Genomic DNA, 16356 nt, shown 5'->3' on the forward strand with positions numbered 1-16356 from the left:
ACAGTTCTGTCCATAACAAAAATCAATCAATATCTTGCCAGCATATCAATATGGGAAAAACAATCCTGAGTCAATCTTTTGGTACTGTAATTTTTTTGGGTTAGAGAAACTTTGGAACTGCAGTTTAAAGTCTTATTTTTTTTTTCTTTTAAGCAAGGGATCCTGTTTTCACTCCTACACACTGAACATATCCATTCTCATACTACTGAAATTGCCATCTAGGCCAGAGGTGGCTTTTGCCTTGACTTCCAACGAGTTATCTAAGTCGTCCAACTTCTGTCTTAACTCGCTGTCAGACTCGTCTGAACAACTCTCGGTGGGTAGTGAGGTCCGAGCCCCTGAGGTGGTGCAGGAAGTTGAGGTAACCGTTGAAGGCAAGGAAAGGGGAGGAGGAGAAGCAGATGGGGAAGAAGAAGAAGCAGCTTTCCTGGCTGAAGCCTGGAAAAGGGTATTTGGCCAGGACTTCATGGACAAGCGAGAGAGATGAGGGAAGGTGTTATTAGAAGAAGCTGCAGACTGCGAGGTAGATGTCGTGTTAGGATTAGGGGAGCAGACTGAGTGAGGTAATAATCTAGCATGCTCTTTGGCATTTCTCATTGCTTGTTTGATTGTTTTCTCTTTGTGCAAGCTCGACTGAAGGTGTTGGCCAAGTGCTTCGTTTCCACTCACAGCCACGTCGCAGGCTACACAGCTGTATTTGTTCACTGCCTTACGAAGCACTGTCTCTTGCGGGTCAGAAAAAGGATGACCGAAGTAACAGAAAGACTTCTGATGACGGACAGCTGAGTCTTCATCAGCGAAAATCATCTGGCACTTTCTGCATATAAACTCGTGTTTGATGGACGGAACAATAAAAGGATCTGGAAAGTCTGAACTTTTGGTATCGGTTTGTGGTTCTTCTTTTGTGCTTTCAGTTGAAGAGCCTTTTTTAGAATCCTTAGTTTCCTTAGCCTCTTTTGGTTTGGAGTTGCTCTGTGCACTCTGTGACTTCATGGGGGGTGTTTTTCGCTGTTGCTGCTGTTGCTGTTGTTGTTGTTGCTGCTGCTGCTGCTGCTGCTGCTGCTGCTTCTGCAAGGAGTCCTGGAGGGTCTGCTGATATTGTTGGTACTGTTGGAGTAGAGCGGTTGGGGAGAGGCCAGCGATGGTTTGTGGCATGGCCGGTCCATAGGGGAAAAGGTTCTCCATTCCGCACAGTGATGGGAAATATCCACCTTGTACTCCACCGGGAAGCTGTGGTGAGAAGCAGGAGGCGAAGCCAGGCATGAAGTAAGGCAAGAACTGTCCCCCCAGGAAGGAGCTTGGATCACCAGCGATGGCATTCTGAAGTGCTTGCAGTTGTGCTGGGTCCATCAGCACCTCGCCTCCGACTTTTCCCTTAAGCGCTGACTGGGGGGCCTTTTCCCTTTTCTTCACACTCGGGGCCTGGGAGGTGGCATGGGCGGCGTTGGCTTCTCTTTCCTTGACCTTCATCGGCTTTTCCAACTTCTTGTCTTTCTCGAGTTCTTTGCTGTGCTGCTGCTGCTCAGTCTGACTGACTGCCAAAGGAGTGGGAGGAACAGAAGGAGGAGGAGGAGGAGGAGGAGGAGGTGGAGGAGGAGGAGGAGGTGGAGGAGTCTGCAGAAGGTTCTTGGATGGGGCACTGCTGAGTGACATGGCAGGAGAGGGGGTGGCTGGAGTAGGGAACCCAAACATGCCAGCACCAGGAGACGCTAAAGCTGAAATACAGTAGTAGTAGATAGCATTGAAATGTTGACCTCAAAATGAATCTCTATACTTCATACTTTTGCATTAAAAAAAGGTGATGATGCTCAATGTAAGGTCTAATTTTTTTTGGTTTTGTTATGGATCAAAACTGTCACATGCGCCTTACAAAATACCAAAAGAAGGATACAAATGTACAAAACACACAATATGAAAAAGGTAAAACACCACAAACAAATACATTTGATAGAAATTCCATTGTGTTTGAAGTCAAAGTTTATATGTCCCAAATATGCAGTAATGCATGCATTAAGAGTCCTCATGACTCGAACATCTGTCAATGAAAGAGTCTCTGTCCCCAGTCGCATAGTGCTGTGTAATGAGCAGCAGTCATATGTGCATGTAATGCATTTAGTTCATAAAGCTACTACTCTCTTAGTCTTTTTGTCATACTAACTCACCAGGTGTATTTGGTGGAAAACCTGGAAGGGACGATGGGCCATTGACGCCAGGAAGAAGCACTGGCGGTAGGCCTGATATTCCCGGATAGCCAGTGGGCAGGCTTAGGCCATGGAGCGTGTTGCTGTCCACTGAAGACTGCTGTTGCTGCTGCTGGGCCGGTAAGCTGAGGACGTCATTTGCCTTCTTCAAACGGTCATGTTCTTGTTGCGCCATGAGCTGGCGAACAGTGGTTGGTGCTAGGTAGTCCTTTTCTCTGTCCACCTGGTTGCACAGGGTTTCTTGCACTTTTGCAATGTGCTGCTTGGAAAAGATGTGGTCACGAATGGAAAGTCTTGCAGTGTACTTCACACCACATAGAGAACACTCAGGTCTTGGTCCATCCGGGGAGCTTTGACTGATCATGAATGGCTTTCCAATGTTAATTTTGAATTTCTTCTCTTTCGCTCGCGCGTTCTGAAACCAGACCTGCACAACGCGCTTTGGAAGTCCAATGTCATTGCCCAGCATCTCGCACTCCTGCATGGTGGGTGTGCGGTAGTCGCCGAAACAAGCCTTGAGGACTTTGAGCTGCAAGTTGCTCATCTGGGTTCGGAACCGCTTGTAGCCTGGTCTATCTCCTTTTGAGGACTTGAATGGATTTGAACCTCCAAAGGGACTAGGCGAGCTCGGGTCAGCTAAGCTCGAGGATTCGCTTTCGTCTAGGTCGTCGTCTCTGACACTGAAGTAGTGCTCAGTGTCTTTGCTAGAGAAACTCAAGGAAGGGCTCACCATGCTGAATGGGAACCTGTCTTCGTACAAATCGGGGTTAGATGACGACATCATTTTAGCATCGCCCATCTTCTCGCCCCCGTTCGCTGTGAGATTCTCTACTTCGTTGTTTGTCTCATCGCCAGTTGTGGCGTCACTTATGGCGGTGTTGATCGACGAAGTCTCATCAAAGTCAGTTTTGTTGGTTTCGTTGTAGACTTCTGCAGAATTTATATGGAGCCCTTCAAATTCATCACTGTTTTCTGCTTTAAAGGATGAAGGGCTCAAAAAGTTTTTTGATAACGCGTCAGATGGTTTGACCGGGGTGGAGGATGCAGTCGGCATTTCATAATCATTCACCTCAATCTTTGTGGGCAGCTGTGGGTATTCAAAAAAACTGCACTTGTTTGGGCTCTCAGCTCCGTCCTCGTGAGGCATCATTGGGCTAGGGGGCAAACTAAAGCCTGCCTGTTTAGCCTCGTGCCAGTGGCGCGAGCGTATGTGGCTGTCAAGAGCCGACTTGGCCTTGAAGAGTGCCCTGCAAAAAGGACATTTCTTGTGGGCCTGGGTTGGGCCAACTGTTCTGAACTGTCCTTTTCGCTCTCTGGCTCTTGTGTTTTGAAACCAGACCTGCACCACTCTCTTCTTCAGGCCCACTTCATGGGCTATGTGATCCAACATCTTCCGTGTTGGGTTGGAATCCAGCAAGTACTTCTCGTAGAGTACCTCTAGTTGCTCTGGGGTGATAGTGGTTCTGAGACGTTTGTCTCTGTGTTGATCTTCACCACTGTTCCCGCTGTCTTTATCATTGGAACTGTCCTCTTTATCATCTAGTTTACGTTTCAGGGGACCAGAGCCCGGCATGGAGGCCAAAGCAGAGCTTTGTGAGGGCAACTGAGACAGAGCCCCCGAGAGCAACTGGCTAGTCATTAGTGGGTTATTCGGATCGAATATCATGTAGGGCATGTCCATTGGCCTTTCAAGGAACTGTGAGTGCAGGAACTGGTTTTGGGCCGCCAGGAAGTGCATGTGTTGGTGCTCCTGCCATAGCTCGACAGTTGGGAAAGCAATCTTGCACTGTTCACACTGGTACTGCAACATTTGAGGTGGCAGGTTACTCGTCAGAGAGGGCAGGGCCATGGATAGAGGGCTGGATGGGATGGCCGCTGACTGGGGTTGTGAGTGGGGCCTGGTCGTAGATGTTTGATGGGACTTGTGTGGTGGAGGCTGAGGAGTTGAAGCTTTGGAGGGTCTCGGCTCAGTTAATGCCTTTGCCACTTGTGCGGGGACAGTCTCAGCCAGCTTTGGTTTCTCAGTGGTTTGTTCAGGTTTTGGTGAGGACTTCTCCACGTCAGGTCGTGGCGAGGGCATTAGTGGTGAGCTGGACCCAGAGCTTGTGGCCGTTCCATGGGGCAGTTTCTGAGACTCAGTCTGCTTTGAGGAGCCCCCATCAATGTTATCCATGTAGTCCTCAGAGTGGTTGTCATCTCCAAGATCCTCATCTTCATCTTTGTAGCACAGCTTCTTCTGGTGAGTGATCAGGTCGAAGATGCGGGGGAAAACAATGTTGCATTTCTTGCACTGGTACTGCATGTTGCTGGTTCTGATGTAACGCTCGTTGGTCAGTTCTTTCTTCTCACAGTCTTTTGAATCGGCCTGGTTCTCGTAGCTCTTACGAGCCTTCTGTCGGGCATTTTGGAACCATACAACAATCACCCGTGTTGGCAGGTTAAGCACAGTGGAGAGCTGTTCAATCTCGTCATCTTTAGGGTAGGCATTGGTATCAAAGAAGTCTTGCAGGACCCTCAGCTGGAAGTCAGTGAAGCGAGTCCTCGATGACCTCTTGTTCAAGGTGGCGTCAGACCTGTAGTACTCCAAAGTATTCATCTGAGACTCAAGTCTGAGGTCCTCCAAGGTGGTCAAGGGTGGAATGTTGAAGTTGTAGGGGGAGTCTTTGCTTCGCTGCCTCTCTTTGAAGAGGGTGTTGCGGAACCAGTGCTTGATGACCTTCTGTGGCAGACCAGACTTCTCAGCCATCTCCTGTATCTGCTCCTCGTTGGGAGAGTTGTTAATGTCAAAGTGGGCCCGCAAGATCTTCAGCTGATCGTCAGTGATGCGGGTACGGGGGCGTTTGAACTGCGACTGGTGCAGGAAGTTCGGATCCAATCCCAGCTGCTGTTGGCACAGCTGCGTGAGGTTGGAGGAGAGAGAGTCCATGCCAGGCAACTGCAGTGCGAGCTGTTGGGAAAGGCCATGGTGCTGCATAGACTGCATCATCAATGGGGAGAACATGGGCAAGTCCAGGGAGACAGGCAGCTGCACTGAAGGAGGCGCGCTTGGAGGAGGTGGAGTAGGTGGTGGGGGGGGTGGAGGAGGCTGCAGAGGAGCTGGCGATGGAGTCTGGGTCTTCCCTCCAGAGCTGCTGGCTGCTGGCAGGGAGGAGACTGGAGCAGGTGGTGGTGGGGGTGGTGGAGGAGGAGGGGGAGGAGGAGGTTCGGGAGAAGATGGATTAATCGGGTAGAGCTTGTCATAGGCTTCTCTGTACTGCTGGGCGAACTTCTCCAGCTCCAGGTAGGGAAAGAACTGACCATGGACATGCTCCTGGTGACTCTTGAGAATCAACATGTTGGAGAACAACTTCGTGCATATCCCACACTCCAGCTTGTCAATGCCAATCTCCTCCTCTTCAGCTTTGTTCTTCTTCTGGCCTTTCTGTCTGTTCTCGTTGTACTGGATCACCAGCTCAAACCCAAAGTTCTCCAGAAGTGCTTTGGCGGCGTTGCCCCTGGCACCCGAGACGATTCGAGGTGGGGGGATAAGTGGCTCTGAGAATTTGGGCTTTTTGGGATCTTTGCTGCCGTCCTTTGTGCCATCCACATCATTCATACTCTCCAGTTTGGCTTTATTATCGTGCTTTTCGAGATGCTCTTCAGCTTCTTTGGACATCTGTATGTCAGAGTTGGACAGGCTGTTGACAGCCTCCATCTTCGACTTGTGACTGTGCTGCTGAGCTTTCTGCATCTGCATCTGCATCTGCTGCTGCTGTTGCTGCAGCTGGGACTGAGAGGCCTGTTGCTGCTGCTGCTGCTGCTGCTGCTGCTGCTGCTGCTGCTGCTGCTGCTGTTGCTGATGCTGCTGCTGGGCCTGCTGCTGGGCCTGCTGCTGGGAGAGCTGAAGCTGCTGTTGGCCTAGCTGGTGCTGCTGCTGCATCTGCTGCTTCAGGTCCTCCAAGAACGACCCTGTCATGCCCGGCATCCCAAAGGCTGCAGCCGAGTGAAGCGCCAGCTCGGGGTTGAGGTTGAACTCTGCGCCCGGGATGTAGAAGGGGAAGAGGAACTGGGGCTGCTGGAACTGCATCAGAGCCTCTGGAGTCATGGGGAAGTGGGGGAAGAAGGCCGGGTTCAGGAACTGTGGCTGGAAGAAGGCGGCCTGCTGTTGGAGCTCGTGCTGCAGTTGCATCTGAAGCTGCGCTGAGGCCTGATTCGCCTGGTGGCTGGCCTGTGCAGACATGTGGTCAGTAGTTTGCTTCATGTTGACTGCTTCTTTGGTGTCCGCAGTGTTGTCTTTGTTACTACTGGACGCTGGCAGGCTTGAGGATTCGTTGAGTGAGTTGGCCTGACTGACAGGTGCTGGGCTGTTGGCTGGTACAGCTCCGCTGTTGCCACTTGCCATGTTGCTGCTGCTGCTGCTGCTGCTGCTACCAACTCCGCTGCTCTCCATTTTGGCAGTTCTGGCTTTTGTCTGATGAAGCACAGACCTCATGTGAATCTCGAGAGTTGAGCTCTGGCTGTAGGCAACGTTACAGGTGTTACATTTGAAGGGTTTGTTGTCAATGTTGTTGCTGGGCTCCTGGGGGATGGGACTGGAGGCTTCTTGAAGGACTTTCTTGAGCTTGTGCAAGTGCGAGACAGAGTTGTAGTGCACCAGAAGAATGTTCTTTTGGGTGAAGGACTCCTTGCACACAGTGCACTTGTACGGACGGGAAGGATCCAGGAACTTCTCCATTGTGAAATTCGGACCCTTCCGGAAAGGCAGCGTGCGCTTCGGCTCTAAGCCCATGTCGTCAAGCAGAGAGCTGCTGTCGCTTCCGGTCGGGCTGGCTTTCCCTTCCTGGTCCAGCTCGTCGTCTTTATCAATGTCTTGGTCAAACACCTGAGCTTCCTCTAGAGCCCTGGCTTCGCTCTCTGTGATGTCTCCGTTGATGGGCAGGCTGCCACAGAGCTGCTGCACCTCGGCCTCGGTCAGCTCCGGGTGTCCCGTCTCCAGGTGCTTCCTGAGGGCCAGGAATGTGCGGAAGCTGCGTTGGCAGAGGCTGCACATGGTGGCCGCCCTGATGGCATGGTACTGGGAATGAATCTGCAGCTTCTGCATTGTCTTGAAAGCCAGGCTGCAGTGGTTGCAGCGGTACTTGTACACGTGGCGATCGGAGACTGAGAGCTGCTGGCGCTTCTGCAGGTCGCTGAGGTCCTGGAGGGTGTCCGGGATCTTCAAGTCTTGCCCGCTGGTTTTCTTCCAGTCAGGGGCTTCTGAGGCCTCTTTAGTGGGCTTCAGTTCATCACTCATGTCTTGTTCACTCTTCTCTAGAGGGATGCTATTCTTGACATCCTTTGAATTGTTACCTGGAGAGATACAAAACATTTTTTCATGAAAAAAGTTAATCATGTTAACAAATATTTAATGTTTATTAAGAATTAGCATTAGCAAATTCATGATATAATTGATATCACAGCATTAGCTAAATGCAATTGTGCTTACCAATGGACTTTCCGGATCCTTCTGGCAGAACAGAATCCATCATAGATGGGACTTTGTCTGCTCCAGGTAACATCATGTTATTGGGCATTGCCACATCTGGTCCAGCCACCTTCAAAAAGAAATATGTGCATTTAGTGTCTGACGGAAAAAAAAAGACCCAACACACGACTTCAAAAGGCAGAAAAGAAGGCTTCATTTACAGTCATAATCAGCTTCTCCACACAGTCAGGGGCCACACTGTGAAGGTGAGTCAGGTGCAGTTGCAGGTGGATCTTGTTGCTAAGCACGTCCTGGCACAAGGGGCAGCAGATCGCAGGCTGCATGGAATGCTGGGACATGATGTGCAGCTGGAGACGGTTGGCGTCCTTACTGCTGTAGTTGCAGTACGGACACTGCTGCACCTAAGGAGGAAGGATGGAACCCGGCATTTATTATGACATCACGTTAAGACACATTACTTTATGTCCGGCAGAGTAGAGTCTATGACGTCTGATATACTGAAGTTATGCTAAGATGATGATGTATCTCGAAAATGTACTGAAATTGAGGCTGGACAAATTAGACCCCCTACGAAACGCAGATGAAATTCAATTCATGCAATTCACTTAAGTCTTCAACTCATGCAATCTTATCAGAGAAAAACCTGATTGGCTGAAACTTCTAATCAGGAGATTACGGATGACAAAGGTGTGCCCCCTTTCGGTCTCCATCTATCCCTCATTACAGGGATTACTTTTAAATTGCTGCTTCCCACTACCTGTCTTAATGTAATCCATTTCTGAGATGACTTTCTGAGTAGCTCAAGTCCCGCACCACTAAAACCCCTCCCAACCACCCCCCTCATCCCCATCATCCCACAAGAACCTTAATACATCATAATCTAATTTTAAAACACATGTCAGGTAAAGAGATGCAAAGCACTAAGGTTTACCCAGGTATTTTTTACTGCAGCACAAACATGCACGGACACAATGGGCTCAGAGGCTTTGGCTGAGGGCGTTATTAACCCTCTGCTGTGGGGGCTCCTGTGGTGTACCTGCTCGTTGGTGTGTGTCCTTTCCTCGGCTGACTTGGGCCTCTTGGGTGGTGCTGCATTCTCCTTTTCCTGCATATGGGAACGCTTCCCAACGGCAGAAGAGCTGAGAGTCTCTTTAGCCAATGAAATCACACCTAAGAGAGAGAGAGAGAGAGAGAAAGAGAAAAATATTCAGCCAGGATGTCATTAATATGATGCCTGAGGTGTGTGAGTGTTTGGGTGTGTGTGTGTGTGTGTGTGTGTCTGTCTGTTTTATCTTCACACTCAGTAGAATCATGATTTTGCTTTGGACAAAGCCAAGCAAAATGTTTGACTGCATGTGATAATTGCTCATGCTGTAAATTACTATTGAATTTACTGCATAGTTGAATTCGCAAATATTGTTTATTCCAACCATGATACAATTTGTATCTCTACCTAGGTGTCTCTACCTAATGCTAGATTAAATAATTGAGAAAAAGCCCCAAATATATATCACACACTCCAATAAAACAAAATCTCTAAAATAACGCTGAATTACATAGCACTGATAAATGCACCTGTATTGATTGAATGCAGGGACAGTACAAATGCATTTTCAATAGCAATGCATTTCATTTTTGTACACATGGAGCAATCCCGGTCATAAAGATATTCAAAAGAAATAGACAATTTCAAAAGACATTCATTATCGCGGCAAGACCGCAATTGAATGCTATGGTACTTTTATGCAGTTCATTAGGCGATATGGATTTCCCATTGCCAAATCACCTCTCTGCGTATTACCCCAAATATCCATACAGTGCACTGAAGGATGGCAACCCTATTACCATTGCAGCTCAGCCCATTGCTGGAAGTCAGCCCCTGGTTGTATTTAGAAAATGCTGCACAAAGTGATAAATCTTTCATTACCCTCATCCTTAGATACCGACGCTGTCTCGGCCTCCTCAGCCAATGCAATTTATCCACTCGGCCGGCTTGCTCAACACAAAGAAATGCAGGCTGTTCTGCCTTCACCTAATCTGGTCACTCTAGGCTAAATGTGTTTCTTACTCTTGTGAATCAAAGCTTAGGGGATGTGTGAGAAGAAGAAAAAAAAAAAACATCAGCATCCAGACCACTGAGATGCACTGAATATGCAAAATAACACTGTGTGTTTTATATTAGCTTGCACTTTATTTTTCCCCCTAGTTGTTATCAGTTCGAAGCGAATGCTCATGCATTCTAATTTTGTTGTGTTAGGAGCCATTTTACTTATTCTTATTATAATCCCACATATCTGCAGTCTGACATATTACCCTGTCAAGTGAAGTGACACAGAATAGGGGGGGGGGGGGGGGGGGACACACACAAGGGCACAATACAAATTTCCAAGAGCATCAGAGAAATTTCTGCGGCCACAAATAGCTAGGTAATCTTTCCTCTACGGGCATGAATACCCCCGCAGCGTTGTCGAGGCATGTCACATACATTTCATGACGAACGGAGAACCTCATTTGCCAGACGCTCCGGCAATCTCATTGCCTCGCCACATCAGCTGACCCCCCCGCCCCCTCCTCTGACATCCACCCCCCCCCCCCCCCCCGCAAACCCTCCTGTTTATTATGAGTATTTCTAATTTTAACTTTCAATTTTCACCGTCTTCCAGTCAATTTGCAACTAAATTATTTCCAGGGTGAGCAGACGATTGCCGGACAACTGGGTGCAAATACATTTCACAATGCAATGAGGCCTCGCCATTGATTGCCATCATATTGAATGTAAACGTGTGGTCCGTTGGCTAATCTGATTGTGTTGTACATGGGGGTCTATCTTTATGATTTATTTTCTTAATCAACATTCTGTTTTCATGAACACACGGGAGTGTACTCTTCACACAGACACCATTGTTTAGAGAGAAAGAAGAGAGAAACAGAGAAATATTTGGAGCCTTTAAAACATTCATACGATCCAAACACACTTAGGAGAGAGAGAGCAGGCACCTTTAGTGCGCATTATTATCCTCTCCAACACATTATATCTCAGAGTGTGCAATCTTTGCTTCTTGTTATTATACACTCCCGTAAAAATGAAAATTACCTTCTGGGGTATTTTTTTTTCCTAACTCACAGATGGCCACATTACTCCACCTCCACAGAGGTTTGCTCTCTTTTGTCTCCCCCTCTATGACAAGCCCCCTTTTCTCTTTGTCTGGAGACACCATGCGCTGGAGCGGAGCACTAGATAAAATAATTGTGACACCGTACCCCCCCCGCGAATGACAAATGCCTTTGAGAAGCAGACCCTGGTTGATTAGATAAATCAAAAGGTGATTTATGACATTCAAGCTGTTTGTATTATAGGAACGCACACTGCAGACCAGCCACCCATCTTTATTTGCAACTGTCAATGGCATTTTTAAATGCATACACACACACACACACACACACACACACACACACACACACACACACACTTGCTCTCTCTCTTTCTCTCTCTCTCTCCAGTCTCTTTAACTACCTTTGATAATTTAATCAAATTCTTTCTCCTAAACAACAACACCAATATTGCCAACCATAATGATTCTCCTTCATGTGTCCTTCATTAACTATGATGGAAGCCATTTTGTCTGTGCTGATGTTAATAATAAACCAAATGTATTCCCTGTGTGCATCACAGGAAGCTGCATTTATGAACGTTAATGAAAACATATTTGCACAAATATACATATAATATATATATATATATTTGCATTGCAGCTTCTTTCATTTAAAAAGTGCTATTACATTTTCAGATTTCACCCTGTGAAAACATCAATTAAACAAGCATGGCTTGATGGAGGCAGCTTGGATTTACTATTCAATTTACTGGACCTCAGGCCCAACAGCACGGCTAGGGTTACAAGGCCGTAAATAAGGCAGCGCCCTGGGACACTTGGAGTAACTTTGGTGATTTACAGGTGCACAGGGTTGAGGTTACACATTAGAGTGACCCACAGTTCAGCAGATAACATTAGAACGTCACACTCTGAATAGAGGGCAGCACACACACACACACACTCACACACACACACACACTCACACACACACGCGCACACACACTCACACACACACACACACACGCACACACACGCAGAGACAGAGACAGAGCCTCCCAAATGTTTTTCCAAACCTTGGAAAGCACATTTGAATCCTTCAGCTTGTGAACTCATTCTAAGATGAGACATGTCCTGGCGCATGTCACAATTCGCAAATCCACCAAGGCCCTCGTTATGCACTGATTAATGTTTGAGCAAAGAATCATAGCTCTGGGCCAATAATTAGATATGCTAATAACTTTAATATATTTTAATCAAACATCTACAGAGGTCACAATTTAGGATTGCTCATTGCCAATCTGGTGAACTGGTGGACACATGCAAACAACTTTTCAAATGAGGATGCTAATTTAAAATTTCCATCATTTGATCTGGTTTGCATACATTGCATTTCCTATCACTTATCAGAGCTACTTAACTTAGCGTAAGAAATGAATACAACAAAAAGAACAATGATTAATTTCCCCTGCTAATTCAAAGCAGGTATGCTGGAAATGTTCTTAGCCGTAATGACAGCTAATTTTCATCTTTGCCTGTGCTGACTGTATTATTTCAGAATGTGTTCCCCTTGAGCTATTTCACATCTCATTTCACATGGGATGTCACATCTCCACAAAACACAAAGTAATCTGGACTTTATCCAGATTAAGATATTTGCATGGAAAATGCTATTTGGATTATAATTAATCTATGGTGACACTAGATTAAAAACAGGAAGTAAATGAGGAGGGGGGTGGGTGGGTGGAATGAACTGCATAGAATATTTGTAACTTTAAACTGATTTTTTTTAAATTTCATTTGCAAATCACCAGTTCCTTCTCGTTTCTGTAATATGTAGCCACACTGGAGTTTACAATATTCCATATTCCAAAGCCTCCTGCTAATTCTCCATAACCAATGTCACACACAACCTCAACAAAAACATCCGCCATTAAATGAATACAATAAATAAAAACACCCATATTTAAGCGAGAAATTCTACAAACAAAGGTATGTTAAAAATGAAAAACAAACCCTCACATTTAAAGAGAAGAGATGCACAAAGCATTGAAGAAAAGGCACGAAACATTAGCCTGAGTTGTGAGATTTGCATCCTGGGCGCAGTGTTAAATGATGCTTCGTGCAATATGAAACACAGGCGCATTGATTAGCGTCTCCTTCAGACAAACCTGTCATGGATATATGGTTAAAAGATAGATGACTAGCTAAACTAATAGGCCCCAGCCTGTTTCAGCACTTCTTCTGGTCCATTGAACACAACATTATGTAGCTAGGTATGGTGGCCAAGGCGAGGCGCGCAATGTAATATTCATTTTGGCCATAGATTTCCATCTCATACATAAAAAAAGCATGTATGAATTCTTATTTGGCAAATCAAATATAACAAAGCCTGAGGTCCAGGCAGCCAGATGCTAGCTCCAGGGGGGTGGTTCTCAAGCTCAGAGCGGGACGATTTGTAAAAGATTGTTGCTCTTCCTAATGTGCTACCATTTGCAAGCAAATGCAAATTTTCCTGTTTTTTTTTCACTTTCCAATAATGCGAGATATTCAGTTTGGTAAGATGGTGAACCTGAACTCCAGTGGGGCGAAAAAGAAGAGAATAAAAAAACTAATTTAAAGGTTACAAGGCTACAGCAGAATATTAGAAAAAAAAAAATATATATATATATACATGAGAGGTATCTAATCCTACTCTTACGCAAAATTAATATGTCATCAGAGGACTCCCAAGTACAGCGAAGATTAATGAAAGGCGCTTAAAAATTACAAGCACGCAAAACTGATTTGATTAAAAAATAATCTCACTGGTCATTCTGTGTAATATTCTTCAACTTATCCGCGGCCCTGTCGTCAGATGGTTCTGATTAAAATGGGTCACCGGGAGGCGAGTGACAGCATTCACATGCAATCCGCACATGCAGACGCCATTAACCGCTGAGCCCAGCCCAGCCCAGCCCGGCCCAGCCCGGCCCGGTAGAGCCACACCAAACAGAGACAGGACACGAAGACGGGCCAGGGCAGAGGGGTTAGGGGCGTCAGACAGCAGCCGACTCTGGGGAAGCAGTGGGCCGGACCAGAGCCCGGTTCTGTGTCCCGGAGTGGGCGGCTGTCTGCAGGAGGGTTAATAGGTGCAGTATGTGGGATACAGAGCTGCCTTAGAGTGAGCTAGTGAGTGAGGAGGTGAGGGAGGGAGGGAGGGATGGATGAGTGGAGGGAGTGAGAGAGAGAGGAGGTGCTGGAGGTGTTAAAAAGAAAGACCAAATCTTTGAAAGAGGTCTTACTGGGCTCCTTCGCGGTCCTGGTACCTCCCCTGCCGCCGCCAGGGTCTTTGTCCTCGGCCGAGGCCACAGAGGCTGCCCGCGGAGGCTCCTCGGAGTCTTCACCTGGTTCCTCTACAAGTGAGAACAAGCAGGGGACTCGGGTTACCCACCAGTCTCTGTGTACTGTTTGTCCCTTAGAAGGCACCATAGCCATGAGCCCAGCAGCAGCCCTGGCTGTGGTTTAAAAAGCAACACTGAGCAGCAGCAGAAAGCATTTGGTAGTGGCTTTGCAGCAGTGAGACAGTGGATTTGGTAAGAATGGACTGAATCTGTTCTTTAGAGCTCGTTTGAAATCGGGGAGGGGGAATCAGGAGGGGAGAAAGGGAGAGTGAGTTTGGTGGGGGGCTGGGTCACTCGGGGATATGAGTGTCCCCCCCCCCACCCCAGAAGCCAAATCCCACACCTCTCCAGATTGTTAGGACCAGGCAGATTACATGGAAATCTTTACGGTGGCTTGCTCCCTCCACCCTTCTATCCCCCCCCTCCCCCCCCACCAACAGCCCACTCCCTCCCCTATTTGTTTAATAATTCTGTGTATCTTAGCTGTGGCGCTAGTGGATTAATCTATTTATGCTGTTAGCCGCTAGGTCGAGGCTGCGCGCCGCTAATCCCAGAAAGCCTCACTGTTCCCTTTCATCCTGAGATCATTTGTCTCTCGCTGCGCTGATGTCACTTTTTAATGAATTTTTAGCAGTCTGAGCAATGCCAGATAACCAGGCTCGCCCCTGCTCCTCTCCTCACCACATGAATCTCCTCACACTCACACTCACACTCACACTCGCACACACACACACACACACATACACACACACACACACACACACAGACACGCACTATCTCTCTCAGACACACATAAATATGCAATAATGCACGCAAACATGTATGATATATATATATATACACACACACACACACACACACTCATACACAAAAAAAACACTCACTCACACACATACACACAAACAATCAATATGTAAATAAAATTCACAAAATAAATAAAAATTCACAATTTTAGTGACCTGCAGGGAATTCAATAAATTACGCAAGAGTGTGTGTGGGGGGTTACGTTGAGGTGACATGAAGGATTAGGTGTGTGTGTGTGTGTGTGTGTGTGTGTGTGTGTGTGTGTGTGTGGTGTGTGTGTGTGTGTGTGTGTGTGTGTGTGTGTGTGTGTGTGTGTGTGTGTATGTGTGTGTGTGTGTGAGGGGGGTGTTGCTGGACAGACACGGGGAGAAAATGGCATCCCACAAATGCTGCGCTCATCAATTTTATAAAACCTTAATAAGCATATAAATTGACCACGAGGTGGCCCAAAAGGTCAGCGCCACATTTACATACAATCACTCAAGTCATTGTTTGGTAAGCACTGGCCGGCTGGCCGGCGCTCCGGCTACATGATATAATTAACCCTTTCAAATCCCCCCACGCAGCGCCTGGCGCCGACATTTTAAGTGCAACACATTAAGTGGAAATTATATACGGCATGAAATTTTCATGGCAGATGCCGCGGAGTGATTGAAAGGAGAAATTGTGCTGCACTCCAGTCCTGATGTTTTATTAATCATTTTCTGACAACAGGATGAAATATCTCCCCCGTCACGCCGCTAGCTGCCTGCAAAAATTGCTATTTTGGCGCTTGCGCTGGCTTGGTTGTATTCTAATTCATCCGTCCAACAAAGATAGGCATGTGTGTATGTGTGTGTGTGTTTGTGAGGCTCTTCGGCTGTACAACAAGAGGAAGAGGGAGATGGAGAGTAAGAGAGTGTGTGTGTATGTACATCCGAAGAGCTCAACAAACACACACACATACACACAAACACACACACACTCTCCAACACTTCATCTCTCTCTTCCTGTTGTTCATATAAAGACAAACTGAGCAAATCGAGATGTTTGGGGCTTTTGTCCTTATTCCTCAGCAACATCAAATAGCTTCTATAATAACACAGAGAACATTAAAACCAGCAGGGTCATTAACACTGTCCTAGAAAAAAGGCTTTTCTCTGTCGTTTTATTTCTTTCTTTCTCCCCCCATTTGTGAGTCTCTATCTACACCCCTCCCCCCACCAAACTGAATCTGAAATCAGAATGAGAAGAGAGCATTTAAGGAGGCTGTCATGAGGGGGCCCTCTCTCTCTCTCTCTGTGTGTGTGTGTGTGTGTGTGTGTGTATGTATCTGTACGTATTTCTGTGTGTCTGTCTGTGTGTGTGTACGTATGTATGAATCTGTACCTATTTCTGTGGGTCTGTGTGTGTGGATGTACATATGTCTCTATAAT

At 46.9% G+C, this 16356-nt stretch overlaps 1 protein-coding gene across 1 annotated transcript in view; it reads right to left on the minus strand.

Moving 5' to 3' along the window:
* Positions 1-292: 292 nt before the first annotated feature.
* The window catches only part of zfhx4 (zinc finger homeobox 4), an 86229-nt gene continuing 70165 nt past the window's right edge, over positions 293-16356 (minus strand). Inside the window, exons 5-12 of the mRNA XM_031584418.2 lie at positions 14039-14149; positions 8702-8835; positions 7866-8066; positions 7666-7774; positions 6050-7529; positions 2163-5878; positions 1212-1535; positions 293-462 (exon numbers count right to left, since the gene is read on the minus strand). Coding sequence (XP_031440278.1) covers positions 293-462; positions 1212-1535; positions 2163-5878; positions 6050-7529; positions 7666-7774; positions 7866-8066; positions 8702-8835; positions 14039-14149 — 6245 coding nt within the window. The remainder of the gene's footprint in view (positions 463-1211; positions 1536-2162; positions 5879-6049; positions 7530-7665; positions 7775-7865; positions 8067-8701; positions 8836-14038; positions 14150-16356) is intronic.

The sequence above is a fragment of the Clupea harengus genome, chromosome 17 (genome assembly GCF_900700415.2).
Source record: "Clupea harengus chromosome 17, Ch_v2.0.2, whole genome shotgun sequence".
Classification (NCBI taxonomy): domain Eukaryota; kingdom Metazoa; phylum Chordata; class Actinopteri; order Clupeiformes; family Clupeidae; genus Clupea; species Clupea harengus.